Raw genomic sequence first — 22218 nt, 5'->3', positions numbered from 1 at the left:
GGGGTTTTCTATTTGGTTTTTTTCGAAGCAATGAAAAACTCCTAATTTTCCCCAGTGCAAACAGACCCACTCCTCAAGTGTGTGCCAGCCCAAGGTGCCACCAAAACCCCTCCAGCCCTGCCCTGGGCCAGCTGTGAGGGTGGGTCATCATCCCAACCTGCACTGGGCCCTGCAAGGGGCTGTGCCCACTGTGAAATACAAAGTTCAGTTTCGTGTCAGGGAAATGAAGAAAATCTTTGTAATTGTAGTTGTGGAACACGGCCATGGGACAGTTATAAAGATGAGTTCTAATAAACAACCGAGGAAAGGATGGAAGGAAGTTTTTGAATAAAACTTTTGCTTACAATTACCTATTATAAATCTCAAGCTATTCTGTAATAAGTGTCTTTTAATTATAACTTTAGAAGCTTGTTTTGTATTAAAGAATTTTAATCTGTAGGTTTAGAATGTAAAAAGGCTTTCCCACAGATTGGTAAAAAAACATCCTGGATACGGAAGAAAGATTTCAGCTCGCTGATTTATGTTTCTTGAAAAAGGAAACTGAACATCACTATCAAAGACTGATAGACCTGGAAAAAAGAAGCTGGACCCCACATCTGGAAGCTGGACCCCACCACCTGGGATACATATCCTGGATGTACATCCTGGAATATTGAAATCTAAAATGGACCACAATAGATATTAAATAATGACAGTAAATATTGAAATAGAAACTGCTGAGAAAGCTTATGAATATGTATGAATATAGCAAATAAAATCCCAGCAAGTCCAGCAATCGGTGTGCAGTCAGAAGGGAAAATCCTTCCACTGTACCCAGCGCGCTGTCTTTGCTCACACTTTACCATGTTAATTAACTCATTAAATTGAATTGCTGCTTGAAATATGGGCTGTGTCAAGCGTCTCATTTCTTACAGCCTCTATTGGGCTGACCCTGTCTGGACATCCTGCTCCTCACCCCATCCTCACCATGTCTGACATCGCCCACCTGGGACTGACATCCCAAAACATTAAAAAAAAATAAAAAACCCCACAACATTTTCTTTATGAAAAGAATTTAAATACTTATTAAAAATTATAATTACATTTATGTTATGTATAATCATATTCTTCTATTTTTTGTTATAAATGCATATTATATGATTGGCTTTTCACAGGGATTAAAGTGAATATCCCATGTGTAATGTTGGGAAGTTACCCTGTATTCATATAATTTCTTTCAGTTATATGGTAATTGCTGTTTTTAGGTTATAGCATAATAGTAAAATAGAAACTATGTTCTGTAAAGGTGCTTTTGTAATTAGCTCGAGGAATAGAGAAGATAACCAAAGAAGTTTTTTCACAGTGTCATAGCTGGAGAAGAGATTGCTCCAAAAAGGCTTTGAGAAAACATTTATGGCATAACCCTTCGACAGTATGGAGCCATGAGAAGGACAGATTTATAGATGGAAGGGAGAAGGGGGGAGTTCAGATTAAACAGAAACACCTAAAATTTGAAAGGAATGTTTGAATTATGTATGTAATGTGTGAATTTTCAATGCACCACTGTTTTTAAGGGATGACTCTTTTGTTAAGAGGTGTACCTCATGGTGAATTCCATGTCAAGGTGCCCAGGCACCTGTAAAAGACTTCTGTTCTTATAGTCTCCTGATTGTCTATTTGTATTTTTTATTAAACTTTTAAATTTTACCAAGTGAAACTTGTTTTTCACAATTTATTACCTAATATTTATATTTAGAATAAAATCTGTATATTTTTAGCACTGAAAAGGCACTTGTTATATGTAACACAATTCCCTCCACTAATTACTTTACCAGTACTGGATATTGTATTCTCCCTCTTTATGCTAATTAGCCCTAATTTTAGTCCTTTTGTCATCTTTTTATATCATTTTGTGAGACTGGGTAAAGGGGCCATTTTGGAGTCCATGAAGACATTTCTGGGGCACATTTGGGGCAGTTTGGGGTTAGGGGGAGGAATTTAGAGAGAACTTGAAGGTCTAGTGGCCACTTTGAGGAGCCAGGTGGGCACTTGGAGGGGCCCTTAGGGATTCTGTCGGACAATTCGGGGTCCGGGGGAGCACTTGGGGCTCCAGGGGGCACTCGGAGGTCAGGGAGGGGAATCTGGGGGCCCTTCGGGGTCCGGGCGGGCACTTGGGGGGCTCTGAGGGGGCGCTCTGGGGCGCGGGGCATGATGGGAGTTGTAGGCGCGGGTAGGACACGGTTGAACGGGGCCGCGGAGCATCACGGGAGTTCAAAGCACAGCGCCAATGGCTCTCAGGGGCGCGGGGCATGCTGGGAGATAAAGTCACGGCTGGAACAGCGCTCTACCGGCGCCGCGGAGCATGCTGGGAGCTGTAGTCCCAGAAGTGGCTCGAACAGGGCGTTTGGGGATCGGGGAAGGCACTTGGGGGACACTTTTGTGTCCGAGCCGCGAGTGCAGGTCCTCAGCAGGGAATGTACACGGTTCGGGAGCACTTGGGGGAGCTTGTGGAGCTCTAACCGGGCTCTTTAGGGCGCGGGGCACTGCATGAGTTTTCGGTGCGGAACTGTGTTATGAGGGGCTCTGAAGCCGCGGGGGATGACAAGAGATGAATTCCCAGAAGCGGCTCTAACGGGCATCTGTGGGGTTGGAGCATTCAGGGGATCTGGGGACGCTTTTGGGGGTCACGAACTGGCGCTGAGGGGATCTTACAGATCCTGGAGGGTCTGGGGGACACTGATGGGACACACGGGGGGCGATACCGGGGTTCTGTGGAGAGCGGGGGATGACGGGAGTTATAGGCAAAGAGAAAATGATGGCGCCGACACCAGGCACCGCCTCCGAGGCACCGATCCCCGGCGCTGATTGGCTGCGAGTGGTGATTGGCAGAAGGCTCGGCAAATGGGCGGAGGCGGGAACAGCCTATTCAACCCCTCCGGGTCCTCCCAATACACCTGAGTTCATTCCCATTCCCTTCCAGTTTCTCCCAGTGTCGTCAGTACTGCACCCCATTGTCCCACAGTGTTCCCAGTGTCCCCAGTTAGCCTCTGTATCCCCCAGTATCATTCCCAGTATGTCCCAGAATGTCTCAGTGTACCCCCACAGTCCATCCCAGTCTGCCCAGATTCCCCCTCAGCATTCCCCGTGTTCCCAGGTTGTCCCAGTCCTCCCCAGTGTCACTCCCAGTATGGCCCAGTGTCTCCCCCAGTGTTCCCAGTGTTCCCCAGTATGTCCCAGTCCTCCCCAGTGTTTCCAAGGAAACTGGAACTGCTCACGGTGTCCGTGGCCCCCAAACCCAGCAGTGGGGTCAGTGCAGTGTCCGTGGGCACAGCCCCTTGCAGGGCCCAGTGCAGGTTGGGATGATGACCCACCCTCACAGCTGGCCCAGGGCAGGGCTGGAGGGGTTTTGGTGGCACCTTGGGCTGGCACACACTTGAGGAGTGGGTCTGTTTCCAGGAAGGAAAATTAGGAGAATTTAATTTGCTTCAAAAACTAGAAACCCCCTTTATTCCTGAGTGCAGGCAGCTCTCCAAGCAAAGCAGGTCCCAGGTGAGGGAGGACACACAGGATGGGCTTGGGCAATGTGCAGCAAGGTTGTCCACACTGGCTCAGCGCTCATGGCACAGCTTCTCTGAGCAGGCCAGGCCTCCTGAGGAGAGACCCTGGATCAGTGTCAATCACAGAATGCTGCAATCACCTCTGCTCCAAAGAGAACAGTAATAAAAGACACCCTTTAAAACAGGAATGTGTATTTCTTTGAAGCTCTGGAAATCTTCCTCCATAATTGTAGCAGAAAACCTTCCTAATGTACTACACCTGACCAGAGGCAGAGCCATGGTCATGGTCAGGGAGAAAGTCTGATTGATTGTCAGCCATGAAGCGTCTTGATTTCCATATCTGTCATCACTGCCCGCAGTGTTCTGCTCCCATTGGAACCTGGGGACACTTTCTCAGTCCTGATTCTCTGTGGGACCCATGAAAACTTCAAGAAACTTCAGTGTTTCAATTGAACTATGAGTTCTTGAGAAGTTTTTTGAACTTCCAAAATCTGTCTAATTAAACACAGAAGAATTGAAAACTTAATTTTTTCCCAGCGGCTTGTTGTGTTTGCGTTTTGAACAAATGTTAATGAGCCTTTGTCAATTAATTTCTCAGCTGAAGAGCTCAAGGAAGAAGAGGCCTCTGGAAAAGTCAAATTCATCCCCACCCTCCAAGTGGCTGAGGGTCCATCCTCCTCAGGGCAGCAATGACCAGGAATGGGCACAGCTTTGTGGCTGCCCCAGCTTTGGGATGGGCTCCTGGCACAGAGGCAGCTCCTGGCAAGGGCAGCACTGCAGAGACAGCTCTGCCCAGGAGCAGCTCCTCTCCAGCCCAGCAGGGCTGGGGCACTGCCTGCAGCCACCCCGGGCACTGCACAGAGGCACAGAGAGATGGGAGCAGCCTGGGCTGGGAGGGGGACTGAGCTCTCACTAGGGGAGAAATCTGCACAGTGTTTGCATCAATCATTCTCTGGCTGTAGGAAAGTTTTTTTGGTGACCAGCGTGTGGCTTAAGAAAGTGGAAATAACTTGTACTGGTTGCATTTTGGTTGTACTTTGTGTAGGGATATAGTAGTCAGTAGCCATGTTGCTGCTTGAATTCATAATGTTTCTTGGGGTGGAGTCCTTCCTGTGTTCCTGTTCTCTAGGCTTGTTTGAGGTTTTAACACCATTATGGTCCCTAGGTCTGTTTTCTTATCCAGAAATAGCTCCAGTATTGTCCCTAACACAGAGCTTTTAAGTAGGGGAGCACAAATTAGGATAGCTGTCCTCCTGGGCTCAATGATATTGATTTACAGAAAGTTTATCAAGGTACTGGAGTTTGTGCTAGCTATGTTTGGTTTATGATTTCTTTGTCATACCCTGCTTCTTAGTTCCAGCAGCATGTTTTGTGGATTTATTAGTAATTGCACCCAATTTGTTAGAGGAGTACTAGGGGATGAAGCTTTTCGAACTTTCCCTCTTGTCTTTTGAATCAGTCACATCATTTTTTGAGGATGTTCAGTTTCCCCTGAATGTTAAAGAGACCACATTCCTGATATTTCACTGGTGAGCTTCCTCTGTATGATTTGCAGCTTCTCTAGGGTGAGGGCTGAGATGTCCAGAGGAGCTGATGAGACCCCAGACCCAGAAGAAAGCCCAGGAGTAGACCCAGGTGTGGAAAATCCTGAGTGGTGTGGAGAATGGGAGAGAACGGGCCGAACCTTGCAGTAATTTTCTGATCCTCCAGCTTGGGAATTTTCATGTGAACAAACTGAGAACCCTGAGAAGGTGGGGAAATATCTGGAAAAGAACTGCCGTGATTTTCTCTAAGGAGAAAAAGCTCATTGCAATGAGCTGGGCCCTGGCATATGCTTATAGCAGGCTGCTAGATACTGTAGGGCAGCAGATAGAATCAGGGGGCGGGGAGATAAATCAGCAGCTACCCCAGTCACTCAGGCTGCAGCCAACACCCCAGCTACTCAGGCTGTAGCTAAACCAGACAGCGAGCCTAAGACAGCAGCTAAACCAGACTGTGAACCTAAGACACTGGCAGGCACTGTGGGAAAGAGGGGAAAGAAGCACACAAGCTAAACTGACCAGTGCACAGTGATCCGGGTAAAGGACCCTCAACGCCTCATGACACAAAATCAGAAGCCCAACTAACTGGCACAAGATCAGGAGGCACTACTGAGTCCTTTTCCCTGAAGGACCTTCGTGCCCTAAGGAAGGATTACACTCAGTGACCCGATGAATCTATAATTAGTTGGTTAGTCCATCTTTGGGATGCTGCAGGCCAGGCTACAATTCTGGAGGGCACTGAAACGAGGCATTTGGGATCCCTGTCACAGGATCCTGTTATCGACCAAGGAATGATGAGGGAGGCTCACCCTTGCAGTCTCTGGGAACGGGTCCTGGCAAGTGTGGCACAAAGATATCTGTGTGCAGACCATCTCTAGCTGCAGCAAACCCAGTGGAAGACCAGAGAACAAGGGATTCAAGGCTTGAGAGAAATGGCAGTGGCAGAGATTGTCTTCTCAGATGACCTAAACACCAGGAACCCAGACTTGGTACCATGTACACCTGTGATGTGGGGAAAACTTGTACGACTTGGGCCACAAGAATACTCTTCTGCTTTAGCAATAATGAAGGGGGATGACACGGAGGAGACCGTGCTGGATCTGGAGAAGAATCTCTGAGCATCTGCAGATGCTGTGCATGGCCCAACACATGCAAGAATGGCAGCTGTGGAAACACGTCTGCAGACATTAGAAGACAAGAGAGAGGAGAACCCCAAGAAACTCAGGCAGGAGATTAGAGAAGGCTGTCTCTAAATCTCTGCAGTACAGATCAGAGGTTCTGGCACCAAATGCAGACGTTTCCCAGACAGGGAGAGAAGGGGCACCTCACGAGCTGAGCTGTGCTCCCTCCTGTGTGATTCTGGGGAAGACATGAGGAGATGGGATGGAAAATCTACTGCTGCTCTGACACACTGGCTAGGTGAATTGTTGGAAGGCAAGACTCAGAGATGAAATTCCACAAAAAGGCAGCAGCTGCAGTAACCCAGAGAAAGAAGGATAACCAGGCTTAGAGTACCTCTGCCTCTAGCCAGGTAGAGACTGGGGGAAATAGTGGGTTTTGGACTGTGTGGTTTTGTTGGCCTTGCACATCAGAACCACAAATATATGAGGCCCTGGCTGACAGTGGTGTGCAGTGCACATTAATCCCATCAAGATATGTAGGGACAGAATCTGTTTCTGTTGCTGGTGTAACAGGGAGATCACAGGATTTGATTTTGGTGGAAGCTGATGTGAGCCTGACTGGAAATGAGTGGAAGAAACACCCTATTGTGACTGGCCCCAAGGCCCCATGCATTTTGGGCCTAGACTTCCTCCAAAATGGGTATTACAAAGACTCAAAGGGATTCAAGTGGGTGTTTGGGATAGCAGCTGTAGAGACAGAGGGTGTTAAGCAATTGAACACCTTGCCTGGACTATCAGAGAACCCATCTGCAGTAGGACTCCTGAAGGGGGAAGAGCAACGAGTGCCAAATGCCACTTCCACGGTGAATCCCTGACAGTACAGAACAACTGGAGATGCTGTGATCCCCATGCACCAGATGATCCGAGAGCTGGAGAGCCAAGGGGTGGTCAGCAAAACACCCTCACCCTCCAACAGCCCCATCTGGCCTGTGTGCAAATCTGACAGAGAATGGAGATTGACTGTGGACTGTCGTGCCTTGAATGAAGTGACTCCACCACTGAGCGCTGCTGTGCCAGACATGTTGGAGCTCCAGTAGGAGCTGGAGTCCAAGGCAGCCAAGTGGTGCTATCGACATTGCCAAGGCATTTTTCTCCATTCCTGTGGCAGCAGAATGCAGGCCTCAGTTTGCCTTCCCATGGAGGGGAGCGCAGGACACCTGGAAGCCACTGCCCCAGGGGTGGAAGCACAGTCCCACCACCTCCCATGGACTGACTGAGACTGCACTGGAAAAGGGGGAGGCTCCAGGACATCTGCAGTACATTGATGACATTGATGGGCACACAACATCCCCTTTCCAGTCCCCCTCCCTGCCCTCTTTGCAGACTGGTTCCAGCTCTGCCCTTCCCAAGTGCCCAAGACCCTCGGGGATGGCTCTGCCCTTTCCAAGGGCTTTGAGAGAGGTCCCACAGTGACACTGCCCAGCCTTCTCCACATCCCTGACACCAAAGGCCTTTTCCATATCCCACAGTTCCAGGGCAGTACCCAGAACACAGCACAGCCCTGTCCAGGTCCTCGGAGTGGTTCAGAAGGGAGGCAGCTGTGATTTCTCCACACAGAGCCCCACCCCAGTGGTCTCTCTGTGCACTCCTTGGATGTCCTGAGAATTTTTCCCTGGAGCCTCCCTGCCCTGGATGTTTCTCTCTGTGCAGTCCTAAGCACAGCCCAGTACAGAATTCAGGTGCTTTCCCAGACGATGTTCCTCTCAGAGTGAAGTGGCCTCAAGGCACTGTTTGTGCCACCGGGATTGTGCCACCCCGAGTGCTGCTGATGGTGTTTGTGCTCCCCGGGCTTCATCTCCCCCCACACACCCGAGGCACTGCTGAAATCTCCTCAGCACACAGCAAACATTGACTGCTGGCCTGGTGCCTTGGTGTCCCTCCATGCAGGGACAAACAACCTCCTGCAGGTACAGGTGAGATGCCTGTGCTGGCAGTGGTGGTTGCAGGGGCTGGTGTGCGGCAATTGCCCTGGGGCACCTTCCCAGGCTGTGCCCAGAACAAAGACACAGCCCAGGCCCTGCTCTGCTGCTCCCTCAGCTCCATGCCAGCAGCTCTGGCTGTGCCAGGACACTGCTGTGTGCCCCCCTGCACACTCCCCCTCTGCCCCAGGCACTGGGCTTTGCTTTGCCAGGCCATTCCTGGAGCACATTGCTGACAGCAGCTCTGGAGGAGAGCAAAGCCTTCCTGGCCTGCCCTCCGGAGATGCCCTTTGCTGCTGCAGCTGCTGTGCTGGAGCCCAGCTGTGTCCCAGCAGAGCCCATGGCCTGTCCCTGCCTGTGGGCACAGCAGGGACACGCAGCAGGACAGTGACCAAGCTGCCACAGCCCTGGGGCCTTACAGCCACAGAAGGGCTGGCAAGGAGAGGCTGCAGCTGGGAAGAGCAGCTGTGGGAAGAGGCAGGGCCATTGTCCCTGGCTGTGCTGCTGTGCTGGGAGTCTCTTCCCTGCACCTCTGCTCACAGGCACTGCCCCTGCAGAGACACAGAAGGGCTCAGGAAGCATCTTGGACACACAGGGCACAGCAGGACACTTTATTTTACCTCAATGCACAGTGATCATGGCTCCTCACTGTCTCTGCTTAACACAGCATGGTGGATATTGTGTGGGAAATGGATTTGTAGAGAATTCTCAAAGCCTGACAGAAGGCTCACATAGTATGCATCTGTGTGCAAACTCTGACATAAAATCTGCTGACTTAGAAAGGTCATAGAATAAGACAGACATTGTTGAGAGAGAAATTGAACAAGAAACAAGTTTCAAATGGTCACTTTGCAAATGGAGAAATAGAACTAAGCAAGATGTATTGCAGATGAGGTATTTTTAGACGTGTGGTTTAAAAGTGTTAGAAGCATTGTGTGGGAAAACCTCACAGGCCAAAAAACTCTTCTAATATATGGTAATTAGGAAATAGTTTGGCTTCTGATTGTGATGGCATGAATTGTAACAGCTGTACTGTCTCATCCTTCTCATGAGACTTAAAATGGAATAAAGTCTTTTAAAATGACTCTGAGGGCCCCGGTCTCTGGGTCAGAAAAAGGGATTGTTCAACAAAACTGATGTAACAATACTCTGACTACTGGCACCCCTTTATGTAAAGAGTTGTTTGTTTCTTTTTTTTGAAGGAAAATTAGAATACCAAACAGAATTACAAAAAAGATACATGGCACAGAGCAGTATGGGTCTTTAATGAGTTCCATTCTGAATGCCATCCAGAAAGAAACAGGCACTTCATTGTTTCTGAAAAGCACAGAAGGGTCATATTCCTCAGGGCATCCTCAAGCTCCTGGTTCCTCAGGCTGTAGATGAGGGGTTCACAGGGTTGGAGGCACCAGCGAGTCCAGAAGTGACAGTGGCAGATGCAGGGATGGCCCCAGGCTGGCACAGGTGACCTTGAGGCTCTGCAGGGCCCAGGCCCAGCGGCTGTGCCAGAGTCAGGGCTGAGGTCACACTCTGTGGGCTGGGGCAGAGCCCAGGCACAAATCAGCCCTGGCCCAGCAGCTCTGCAGTGGTGGCCACCAGGCCGGGTGCCCAGGGAGGCTTCTGGCCATGGCCCGCAGGGAGCTGCTGCTGCTGCCAAGGTGCCTTTGGTGTGCCAGGCTCTCCCTGCACAGCTCCCAGCACGGCCCTCTGCCCTTGTGCCCGAGCCCTTCCCTGTCTTGGGGCTGGCCTGGGGCTGTTCCTGCAGCGGGGCCTGGCCTGGCCATGGCACAGCAAAGGCAGTTCCTGCTGCAGCAGGAGGCTCTGCCTGCAATGGGCTCCAACAACCCCAACAAGGCCCTGCTTGCAAAGCCCCCAGGGGGAAATGAAGAGCAGGGTCATGCTGCTTTTGGGGTGAATAATGCTGAACCCAGCCTGACTCCTCCATCCCAAAGCTCAACATCCTGAGAGGGAGCTGAAGCTGTGGCAGAGCTGGTCAAATCCCCAGAGAAAGGAACAACCAAGGGACACCACTGAGAGCTTCTGCAGAGCTGCTGAGCTGGCACAGCCTGGGCACATCTGACTGACAGGGCAGCACTGCAGACTAGAAAAGCCCCGTCCCAAATTTTAACTGCAGCATCTCCTGACATTTCCTTTCTTGGGGGGTGTGGAGATTCCTCCCTGGAGTGGAGACACCCCTCAAGGTCACTGCCGGAGGCTGAGCTAAAGAGATTTGCCCATGGTCATTGGTCTGGGGAAATGACACCCATCTCTACTTAATAACTGGTTTTGCTTTAAATATAGTTGTTCCAAAATTGCTTCCTAGAGCACTATATTAAAAATAAATATTAGAGCTCCTATTCTGTGGAGTAAATTATTCCGATTCAGACCTTTTTGTCTAATCATGATCACAATCAGTCCTGTCTTAATGTATATAAGTACTTCTGGTTTGCCATCCTTATTGATGTGCGACAAAGCTGCATAAATGTTCAGTTCCACCTGTGTAGTCCTTTGCACATAAAATCCTTTACAAAGTGGTGGGCTGACACTGGATCCAGGCACTCCCAGGCTCCTCTCACAGAGAGAGTTTAGAAAGCCTGGGGGTCCTGGTTTGGGGGAGCTTGGGGGTATAATTGGGGTTTTGGGGTCCTTTCTGTACCTCCTGACCCAACAGGAGCTTCTCTACTAAACTGTACTTGAAGCTGCCACTCTGCCCATGACAGGAACCCCTGTGAGTGTCTGTGACATCCCAGCTCTTTGGCAGCCTGGACACTCCTGGGATGTCCCCTGGAACCCCTGTGAGTGTCTGTGACATCCCAGCTCTTTGGCAGCCTGGACACTCCTGGGATGTCCCCTGGAACCCCTGCGAGTGTCTGCGACATCCCAGCTCTTTGGCAGCCTGGACACTCCTGGGATGTCCCCTGGAGCCCCTGTGAGTGTCTGTGACCTCGCTGTTCTTCAGGAGTACAGGGATGTTACCACTGCACTCCTGACATTGCCTGTGCCAAATTGGCTCCTTGACAGTGTAGAGACACCTCCGTTGTCACTGTGCAGCCCTGTGACTGTCACCTCATGACCCTTAGGAAGGTTAAGGACCCCTGGGATGTCACCATGGAGCACTTGTGACTGTGACCAAACAGATCTTCAGGAGCCCAGAGACGCCTCAGATGCCACCATGGAGCCCCTGTGCCTGCAGATGAGCTCACAGCTCTTTAGCAGCTGGAAACCCCTGGAATCTATTCCACCTGCTCTTCTGAGGAAGAATCCCCTGCAACTGGGAAGTTCCCTGATGAATTTTAGCTCTCAAGAGGCTTGTTCATTCTTCAGCTCTTCAGTTCAGGAATTCAATGCAATAGCCTCATTAAAATTTCAAAACATCTTAAACAAGATAAGCCACTGGGAATAATTTATTTTTAAGCTTCATTTCTTGTGTCGTTAATTGTACTGATTTCAGAAGTGTATTCACAGATAATAGACTATATTGTTTAAAAAATCAGAAGATTTTTTGGTGATGTTTAGTTTTGTTATCCTGTTTATAGATTGATATCAGCAATCTCCAGTTGATATTGATCCCAAGCTCCTCCTAAGGCACTCTGAGTAGATATGAAAATCAAGACCCTTCATGGCTGACAATCAATCACACTTTGTCCCTATCTCCACCCCACCATTCCCTCATCCAACCCCCAGGACTCAGAGCAGCCTTGTGCAAATCTGAGCTTTCTCCACCCCAGGCTGTGCCTGCAGCTTTCAGCTCCTTGGCACCAACTCCCACCTGCTTTCCTTGCAGAAGGAGCTGCCTGAGACACTGAGGGATGTTCATTTATTGTCAGCCAACAAAACCAAGGGAAGGCACAGCTCCATGAAAAACACAAGTCCAGCCAGTGATACCAATAGAGGGAAAGATCAGGATTTCTTCTCCTGCCATTGCACAGTTCCAGGAAATTCCTGGTCTCTCCTGGTGGGAAAACTTTGACATTTCTTAAAAGTGCTCAAATGACCCAGTTAATGAAGATGTGCTCGTGCACCTCACAAGCTGCAGGTCCCTTACAGCCCTGCAGGGCTCCTGTCCCATCATCTGTGTCCCAGTCTGAAACAGGGACCAGCACTGTCCCAGGATCAGGAGAGAGCTGAATTGGAAAGGACTTCAGCAAGTCAGCAGCCCCGGCTGTCAGAAACTGGGTCAGACCAAGTGGTTCAAGGCTTGATTTGGTGTGGATTGGAAAATCCCAAAGGACAGGGAGGAGGCAGCATCTCAGCACCTGGCTGAGCCCATGGGAACAAAGGTTTCCTCCTGTCCTGGCTGAACCTCCCCTCTTTCACCCCATCCTCATTGTCTTTTGTCTCCCACCAGGCCCCCGGTGAAGAGCCTGGCTCTGTGTTCTCCATCCCCTCCTGGGTGGCTCTGCCAGGCTGGCATGAGGAGCCCCTCAGCCTTCCCTGCTCGGGGCTGGACAAGCCCAGCTCCCTCAGCCTCTGCTCACAGCCAAAGGGCTCCAGCCCCACCTTGGAGCCCTTCCCTGGCCCTGCTGCAGCTGCCAGACATCTTTCCTGCCCTGGGGAACCCAAGCCAGGCCACAGTGCCCTGGATAATGCAGGTCCTTGATGTCCTGGTGACACAGCCCAGCCCCTTGTGCCCGTGTCAGGCTCTGGGGTGGATCCTGTGGAACATCCTTTGGTGGAGGCTGTGGCTCCAGGAGCACCGGGGGGATACTGGGGGACAGGGGAGCCTGCTGGGCATGAACAGCATTGGACTTCTCTGGGGGGGAACTGTGAGGGGGGCTGGGGCAGAGTGACCAACCCAGGGACCTCACACAGCCTCCTGTGATGTCACACAGCCCCCAGTGATGTCACACAGCCTCTGTGATGTCACACAGCCACCCTGTGATGTCACAGCCAACTCTGTGATGTCGTTGCCTGCTCTATGATGTCAAACCTCTGCCCTGTGATGTCATAGCTGGCTCTGTGATGTCACAGAGGTGCCCTATGATGTCAAAGCATCTCAATGACCTCACATAACCCACTCTCTGATATCATAGATCTCATGTTACCACATGATAAATACTCTGCACATGGTGAGCTCACACAATGCTTTTTCTCCAAAACCACTGGCCCATAGAAACCACACAGTGCCCATTGTGTACGAAGGGGCACTGGAAGTTCACCAGCCTCAGTGTCCTGCCAGCTCAGCCAGGCCACCTGGAACATTGGGGTCTGTGACCACCAGGGACCACAAGAGAGACCCCAGGATAGAAGAGTGCAGGCAAATGGGGAGGGGAAATATGTTAATGATTTCAGGGAAATGATTATCATTCATATGTTTAGTGTGGGACAATGTGTATCCAGAATATAAACAGAAACTTTCCTGTACTCAGCATGCACAGCTTTGGGAGGAGCTATCCCCCATGCTACTAGATGAATAAAGAATGCTGCTTCTTATTGCTACGCGGGTGTTAAGGAGTTTTTTATTTTATCAAATTTTTGGTCACACTCCCACTGCCAAGGAAAGCTCTGTCTGCTGCTGTTCACAAACAGAGAAGGGCTGGTGGGAGATCAGTGTTGGTCAGAGGCTGCCTGGGGGGAAGTCACCATGAAATAATCAAGTTTCCAGTATTCTGTGAATGAAGGAGGGGCATCAAGAAAACTACACTGCAGTTTCAGAGGGCAGACTTTGGCCTATTTAGGATGCAGATTTGGAAAGCACTGTATAAAGTACTGGCTTTTTTAAACGAAGAAAAGCCCTACAAAACAAAGGTATCCAGGAAGGATGGACACATTTCAAGAAAGTAATTTTAAGGGAGAGGGAGCAGCCTGTCTCAGTGTGCCAAAAGATGAGCCAAAGAAGAAAATGACTTCTAGAAGACAAAGAAAAGGACTGGTTTTGCTGGGCATGGAGGTTTTGTAGAATCTCAAGGGAAAAAAAAAAGGTGCATCACATTTGGAAAGGTCAGGTAACTCAGAAAGAGTTCAAGGATGATTTTAGGTCATGCAGAAAGAAAATTAGAGAGGTGAAAGGTCAATTGCAGCTAAATTTGGCCACTTCTCTAAAAAATAATAGAATATGTTCATATAAATAAATTATTAACAAAACATGGGATAAGGAGTATCTCTACTCTTTTTTGGATGAAGTGTGGAATATAGTAATTAAAGATGAGGAAAAGGCTGAGGTAGTTTTCACTTTGTTTCCCTCACTTTTCAAAAAAAACAGAGGTTGTCCTAAGGATGAGTGCTCTCCAGAGCTGGTAGATGGGCACAGAGAGTAGAAGGCCCCCCCTGGAATCCAGGAGAAAGCAGCTGGGGACCTGCTGAGCCACTCAGATGCTCACAGGTGTCTCTGGGACCAGATGGGATCCATGCTAGGGCCATGAGGGAGCTGCTGGATGAGCTCCCCAAGCTGCTCTCCATCATTTCTCCTCAGTCCTGGCTCAGCAGGGAGGGCCCAGAGGACTGGAGGTGCCAATGGGAGCCCATCCCCAAGAAGGGCTGCAAGGAGGATGTGGGGAACTGCAGGCCTGTCAGCCTGCCCTGGGTGTCCAGCAAGGTGATGGAACAGATCCCCTTGAGAGCCATCCCAGGGCACCCCCAGGATGGCCCAGGGATCAGAGGCAGCCAGCGGGGATTGCAATATCTGCACTGAGGATCTGCAGGAGGGGATTGAGTCCAGCATCAGCAAATTTGCAGGTGACACCAAGCTGGGGGTGAGTGTGGATGTGCTGGAGGGCAGGAGGGCTCTGCACAGGGCCCTGCACAGGCTGGATCCAGGGCCCAAATCCAACAGGGTGAGGCTGAACAAGACCAAGGGCTGGGTCCTGCACTTTGGCCACAACAAGCCCTGCAGTGCTCCAGGCTGGGGACAGAGTGGCTGGACAGTGGCCAGGCAGAAAGGGACGTGGGGCAGTGCTGGACAGCAGGCTGGACATGAGGCAGCAGTGTGGGCAGGTGGGCAAGAAGGCCAATGGCTCCTGGCCTGGATCAGGAATGGTGTGGGCAGCAGGAGCAGGGCAGGGATTCTTCCCCTGTGCTGGGCACTGGTGAGGCTGCACCTCGAGTGCTGTGTCCAGTTCTGGGCCCCCAATTTAGGAAGGACATGGAGGGGCTGGAGCGTGTCCAGAGAAGGGCAACAAGGCTGGTGAAGGGTCTGGAACACAAGTCCTGTGAGGAGAGCCTGATGGAGCTGGGGTTGTTTATCCTGGAGAAGAGGAGGCTCAGGGGAGACAAGGTGATGTCAGGGCACAGGTTGGACTTGATGATCTCCAAGGTATTTTCCAACCTTGCTGATCCTGTGTTTCTCTGAAACCACCCTTGCAGCAGATGCAGGATGAGCCCTGGGCCTCCTCTTGAGAAGGTGCAGCAGCCCAGGTCCCTCAGCTTCTCCTCACAGCCCCAAAGCCTATCCTGTCAGTCCTGCAGAGCCTCTGCAGCCCCTCCTCATTGCCCAGAGCAGGGAGCCCCACAGGCAGACACAGCAGGGCAGATGTGCCCCCCTGGCCTGTGGTGCCTCTGGCAAGGGAGCAGCAGGAGGCCCTGCAGGAGCCTGCAGACAATTCCTGAAGCACTTAGAGGATGATCCTGCTCCCCAAGGGACGTTCCCATGGTGTGATGCTGTTTGCCCCCAGCCTGCCCACGGCCAGCCTGGGTCTGCTGACGGGGCTTTTCTGTGCTGAGCATTGGCCTGGCCGTGTTGTGGAGAGAGCCTGGGCAAGGAGCCTGCAGCCCCCAGGCCCTGGCCTGAGGCGTCAGCGCTGCCCCAGCAGTGCCCATGGCCTGTCCCTGCTGCAGCCCCGGCACTGCCACCCCCAGCCCTGTGCCCGGCCCCGAGAGCACTCAGGCCCTACAGCAACAGCAGGGCCAGGAGGGCAGCGGGGCAGGGCCACGGCAGCAGCACTGGCAACACCAAGTGCTGCTGCTGCTGGGCACAGCTGCTGTGCCAGCACTGATCTGCCCCAGCTCTGCACACAGACATTGCTGCTGCAGCCACACAGAAGGGAACAAAAGGGAGCTCTCTGGTGAAAACTTTGCTGGGAGAACCTTTAATTAGTTTAAAAGCCACCAAGAGCACAGCCTCTCTCTGACACAGTCTGTGGCCACAGCAAAAGTAGAGAGAAATTAAAGAGACACACTTAGAGTAGTCTTGCTTTGTGAACTATATTGAATACTAAAAGAAGGAATGAAAACCTCACAAGCAAAGCTTTATATAAAGATGACGTTTCTTACAAGTGTTTTGCAGGACTGACCGTCAGTTTAATATTTCTGAAATCGTACAGTGATCAGTGTCCACCCTGCAGCCTTGAGCTCCTGGTTCCTCAGGCTGTAGATGAGGGGGTTCAGGGCTGGAGGCACCACCGAGTACAGAACTGACAGGGACAGATCCAGCGATGGGGAGGAGATGGAGGGGGGCTTCAGGTAGGCAATAAAGCAAGTGCTGAGGAACAGGGAGACCACTGCCAGGTGAGGGAGGCAGGTGGAAAAGGCTTTGTGCTGTCCCTGCTCAGAGGGGATCTTCAGCACAGCCCTGAAGATCTGCACATAGGAGAAAACAATGAACACAAAACAGACAAAATATAGAAAAGCACTTAGCAGAATCAGCCCAATTTCCCTGAAGTAGGATTTGGAGCAGGTGAGCTTGAGTATCTGGGGGATTTCACAGAAGAACTGGCCCAGGGCATTGCCATGGCACAGGGGCAGGGAAAATGTGTTGGCTGTGTGCAGCAGAGCAGTGAGAAAGGCACTGGCCCAGGCAGCTGCTGCCATGTGGGCACAAGCTCTGCTGCCCAGGAGGGTCCCGTAGTGCAGGGGTTTGCAGATGGACACGTAGCGGTCGTAGCACATGATGGTCAGGAGGAAATACTCTGCTGAAATGAAAAAGAAAAACAGAAACACCTGTGCAGCACATCCTGAGTAGGAGATGTTCCTGGTGTCCCAGAGGGAATTGTGCATGGCTTTGGGGACAGTGGTGAGGATGGAGCCCAGGTCGCTGAGGGCCAGGTTGAGCAGGAAGAAGAACATGGGGCTGTGCAGGAGGTGGCCGCAGGCTACGGCGCTGATGATGAGGCCGTTGGCCAGGAGGGCAGCCAGGGAGATGGCCAGGAAGAGGCAGAAGTGCAGGAGCTGCAGCTGCCGCGTGTGTGCCAATGGCAGCAGGAGGAAGTGGCTGATGGAGCTGCTGTTGCACATTTCTTCACTCTGGGCATGGTGAACTGTTGAAAGAAGACATTGACAAAATGGGACCAATTTCTTTGTGTCAATCCTGCACTATTTTATTTTGACTCCTCTCATAATCACTTCTCTTCTTCTGAGGGAACTTTTCTAAACTTCTTGCAGTTCGTGTTTCAGCTGCTTCTGAATTACTGCCTCATCTTCAGTATTTCTCTCAGCCTGAACACTGGGGAGCCCAGATGGAAAAAAAACCTGCCTGTACCCCAGGGCAGTGAGATCTGCTGGCCTCACACAGATGCCCTTTGCTAAGTACACATCCCTCTATTTCAGGTTGATAGCACTTAAAAGATACCTGAAAAATAAAGTGGACTATCTGTAAGCAGCAATTTCAAAATAAATTTTCCTAAAGACTTCTCTCCTTTTTTTCCTGTGTTTTTGGACAGGAAGGGATATCCAGGCTCGGTCTCGCTCTCGGCTGCGTGCAGTTGTGCCTACTGGGAGCTGTTTCTCTCTATCCAAGCCTTGTCCCTGCCAGTGTTCCCCGAGCCCAGCCCAGCAGAACCCTGGGGGCTCAGCTCTGCCCTGCACACCCCTCCCAGCACAGGGTAATGCCCAGGGGCATCTCCCTGGCACCTGGGCCTTAAGGACAGCTCAGACAAACACAGATGCTGCAAGCCAAGGTGCTGCTGCTGCTGTCTGTAGCTAGAGGAGGGTGAGGAGGCACTTTCTGAGGGAGCTCTGAGGCACATCTGCTGATCCCCAGGGTGACACTGCAGGAGTGTCAGTGACACAGACAACCCTGACAGCCCCTTTCCCTTTCCTCCATGACAAAGCTGAGAGCAGCCCTGGCCATGCAGCACCATCTCCACAGCAGCAGGAATCTGCCCTGATGGGGGTGGCTCCTTCCACCTCCAACTTCTCCCCACAGTCCATGGGAGCTCCCAGGCAGGCTGAGAGCTGCCCCTGGCAGGTGGCAGATGCCCTGGGCTGGCCAAGAGCCCTCAGGGCTGCAGCACCTGCTCTGCACCACAGCATTGGGCAGCCCTGGCTGCAGCCCCAGCTTCAGCCCCTGCAGCCATCCCTGGCAGCAGGAGCCGTCCTGCCCTGTCCCTCTGACGGTGCCCAGGGCAGCCCCGCTCTGGAGCACATCCTCCCCCAAAGCAGCAAGGGCAGCAGAGCCATCCTTACAGTCACCTCAGTGCTGTCCTGGCTCAGCTTGAGGAGATCCCTGCAGCCAGTGACTTACCCTGTCAGAAGTAGTGAACATTTCTCCACAAAGAAAACAGAATTCTCCTTCCAGTTTGTCTCCATGAAGAAGCACAGATTTCTCCTTCCAATTTCTTTGATCCTGTGTCTGCTTCACTGCTCTCAGGTATCTGCAGGCAGTGCCCTCAGCCCTGCTGGGCTAGGAGAGGAGCTGCTCCTCAGGAGAAATGTCTTTTTAAAGCTCTTCTTGGTTTCCAGGAGCTGCCTCTGTGCCAGGACCCCAGCCCAGCTCACCAGTACAGACATAGCTTAAGGATTTTAATGAGTCTCTTGAGCTTTTGTGTTGTTTACATCAGACTCAGTCCCTGAGAGAGTGTTAAAAAAACTTCTCAAGAACTCAAAATTAAATTGAAATACTGAAGTTTTTTCAAGTTTTAATGGGTTCTGTTGAGGGACATGACTGAGAAAGTGTCCCCAGGTTCCAGTCAGAGCAGAACACTGCAGGCAGTGATGACAGGTGGGGACAAAAAAGGCAAAGGTGTCTCTCATGCTGAACAAACCTGGATGTGTTTCAGGAATGCAAAGGGCCAAGGCCTGAGCCCCAGCCCCTGCCAAGGCAGATCCTGTCCCTCCCTCCTTGCTCAGGGCTCTTCCCGGGCCACTGGGATGTGGGGATGTGCAATGCCAAGGGCAGCACCATGGGGCGGCCCCTGCCAGGCTGCTGAGCAGGGACAAGGAGGCAATGAGGCCCCAGGCCTGCAAGGGTCACTTGTCCTCTCCTGATGCCTCAGGCCCAGGGCCAGCAGCCATGGCCCAAGTGCTGCAGGAGTTGGCTGTGTCAGGGCCTTTCAGCTGCTGCCCATGCCTGTGCCCTGTGCAGCCCAGGCTGTCCTACGGTGTCCATGCCCTGCGCCTCTGTCCCTGCAGGCTGTCGTCATCCCCCAGCTGCCCCACCTGGCTGGGCCCTTCCTTTGCTGACAGCACTGTGTCCTGCCTGCCTCTGCCTGGGCACACAGAGCCTTGGGCTGCTCCAGACTCCTGCTGGGGGATGTGTTGCACCACAGACCTGCCCTGGCAGGGAAATTCCTTTTTTTTTGTTCCTAGTCTGGACTTCCCCAGGTGCTCTTGGCATTAATCTTTTCTTTCTCTAGCTGTTCTCTACTATGTCAAAGGATCCACCATCTCTGAAACCACCCTTCAAGCACTCCCAGGTCTCTCGTCTCTTGTCCCCAGTCTCCACTCCATTGAGCACAGAGCTTCTTTGTGCCTATATAATGATCTCGTGCTTGAGGCCATGGGTGCCTTGAGAAGAAGGACAGTTCTTTTCTTTAGGATGGAAACCACAGAACCCCGGTGTTCTGAAGGCAAATGAGAGGCCACGGCAAGCCAGACCTGTCTATGCTTGCAGCTTTTGTCTAAAAGTCACCCTTGGATATTTGTGTAGTTTTGGAGATGGAATTCCATTTCAGCCATGGTTGCCTGAACCAAAATGACAGTTCTTATCCATAGGAAGGAAAGGGCAGAGTCCCAGTGTTTCAAAGGCTGATTAGATGTAGCTGCAAGGGTGTCAAGGCCAGCAGACCTGTTTGTCTTGGCAACTTTTGTCCGGGAGCTATCCTTGGGTAGATGGAATTTGGGAGACCAAATCCCAGTTTTGGGATTTTTTTCTGGACAAGGACAATTCTTTCCCATAGGAAGGAAAGTACTATCACAGTATTTCAAAGGCAGATGAGAGTTGGCCCTCAGCAAGCCAAGGGAAAAGAGATGGTCCTGGCAGCTTTTTTCTGGAAGCTGTTCTTGGATATAAGGGATTTTGGAGGTAGATTCCAAATTTTGCCCGTGGATGCCTGGACTTGAAAGACTTTTTTGCATAGATAGAAAAGCACAGCCCTCCAGTGTTTTGAAGGCAGATGAGAGGTATCCCCTAAGAGGCCAAGGCCAGCCAGAGCTGTCTGTCAGGGCAGGTTTCATATGGGAACAATCCTTGGATATATTCAAATTCAGAGGTAGAATCCCAGTTTTGGTCATGTACCTCTGGAGGAGAAGAAGAGTTCTTTCCTACCGGAAGGAATGTACAGAACTCCAGGGTTTCAGAGCTCAACATGTCAAGGGGTCAGCTGGACCAGTCAGGCTGCCCCCAGAGGCCAAGCCAACCAGACCTGTTCCATATCCTTGGATCCTTGGGACATGGAGTGTTACAACTGCCCCTTGGTTCCATCAGGTCCTGTAGTATCCTAACAGAACTTTGTTTCCATAAGGCCCAGCAATATCACTATGATCTCCTTGCCTCCACAGTGGCACAGTGGCACCTTTCTTCCATGAGGCATTGCAGTGTCAAAATGGTTTCCTTGGTTCCATGGGACTGCACAATGAAATAATGGCCCCTTGCTTCCATGAGGTCGCAGAGCACCACAATGGCCCCTTGATTCTATTGAGTTCCCCAGGACCACAGTGACTCCTTGGTTCCACAAGGCCTGGCTGTGTCACACTGGCCCCTTGCTTTCATGGGGACTTGTAGTGTCATGGTGGCCCCTTCCTTCCATGAGGACTTAGAGTGCCAGAATGGTCTCATTGCTCCCATGAGGCCCTGCAGTGTCACAATGGCTCCTTGGTTCCCCAAGGCCCTGCAGGGCCCCTTGATTCAACGAGGCCTCAAAGTTCCATAATGGTCTTGGTTCCACGAGGCCCTGCAGTTCCACAATGGCCCTTTGGTGTCACAAGGCCTTGAAGTGTCATTGTAGCCTCAGTGGGTTCCCCCGCTGTGTCACAATGTCTTCCTTGGTTCCATATTGCCCCGTTGTGTCACAATGTTCTCCTTGGTTCCACAGAGTCAGAATGTCCCCGTGGTCTCATGGAGCCCCACAGTGTCACTATGACCTCCTTGATTCCATGAGGCCCTGCCATGCTGCAATGACCCCTTTGTTATAAAAGGATCTGCAGTGTCACAATGGCCCCTTGGTTCCAGTGGGTCCTGAAGGGTCATAATGGTCTCCATGGTTCAATGAGGCGCCACAATGTCACAATGGACTTTGGGTTCCATGTGCTTTTGTACCGCCAACAACAGTCTCCTTGGTTCCACAGTCTCACCACGGACCCTTTGTTCCATGAGGTTCAGTAGTGTAACATGGACACCTTGATTCCATAAGGTTCTGTAGTGTCACCATGGACTCCTTGGTTCCGTGGCCCTGCTGTGGAACAATGGACTCGTAGTTCCATGAGGTTCCGTAGTGTCACCATGGTCACTTTTGTTCCACAAGGCCTTGCTGTGCCACAATGGCCCCTTGGTTCCATGAGGTTCCGTACTGTCAATAGGAATCCATTGTTTCTGCAGTGTCATAAAGGACCCTTGGTTCCATGAGGTGCCTGGCCTCCCACAGCCTCTCACAGACCTTTTCCCCTTCAAGGCGCCTAACATCCCCTCATGACCCCTCACAGCCCCTCATGGCCCCACACAGCCCTTCATGGCCCCTCACAGCCCCTCACAGCCCCTCATGGCCCCTCATGGCCCCAAATACAGGGCTCCTCTCAAAGGAGAAGGGGTCAGGCCCTGCTTGTTCTCCTTTTATTTCAGTCCCTTCACAGCCATGAGTAAAGAAAGGCTGAAATGGAGCCTTTCCCCAGCATTTCCCTCTGGGTTAATTGCAGCTGAAGCTCTGTGCTGGCACTGGTCCCAGCGCCAACATCC

General features: G+C 51.4%; 2 protein-coding genes across 2 annotated transcripts in view; both read right to left on the bottom strand.

Annotated features, from left to right (window-relative positions):
* The window catches only part of LOC134562336 (zinc finger protein 664-like), a 455591-nt gene that overhangs the window by 373261 nt on the left and 60112 nt on the right, over nucleotides 1–22218 (bottom strand).
* LOC134562272 (olfactory receptor 14A16-like) lies at nucleotides 16413–17628 on the bottom strand. The gene has a single exon (XM_063419660.1). It carries the CDS (start codon nucleotides 17343–17345, stop codon nucleotides 16413–16415), a length of 933 nt encoding a protein of 310 aa, XP_063275730.1. The 5' UTR covers nucleotides 17346–17628.

Source organism: Prinia subflava, chromosome 27, assembly GCF_021018805.1.
Source record: "Prinia subflava isolate CZ2003 ecotype Zambia chromosome 27, Cam_Psub_1.2, whole genome shotgun sequence".
Taxonomy (NCBI): domain Eukaryota; kingdom Metazoa; phylum Chordata; class Aves; order Passeriformes; family Cisticolidae; genus Prinia; species Prinia subflava.
This window is presented reverse-complemented; position numbering and strand designations above follow the sequence as displayed.

Excerpts from the sequence above, each read along its gene's own strand:
- LOC134562272 (XM_063419660.1), bottom strand. The coding sequence starts at position 17,345 with ATGTGCAACAGCAGCTCCATCAGCCACTTCCTCCTGCTGCCATTGGCA.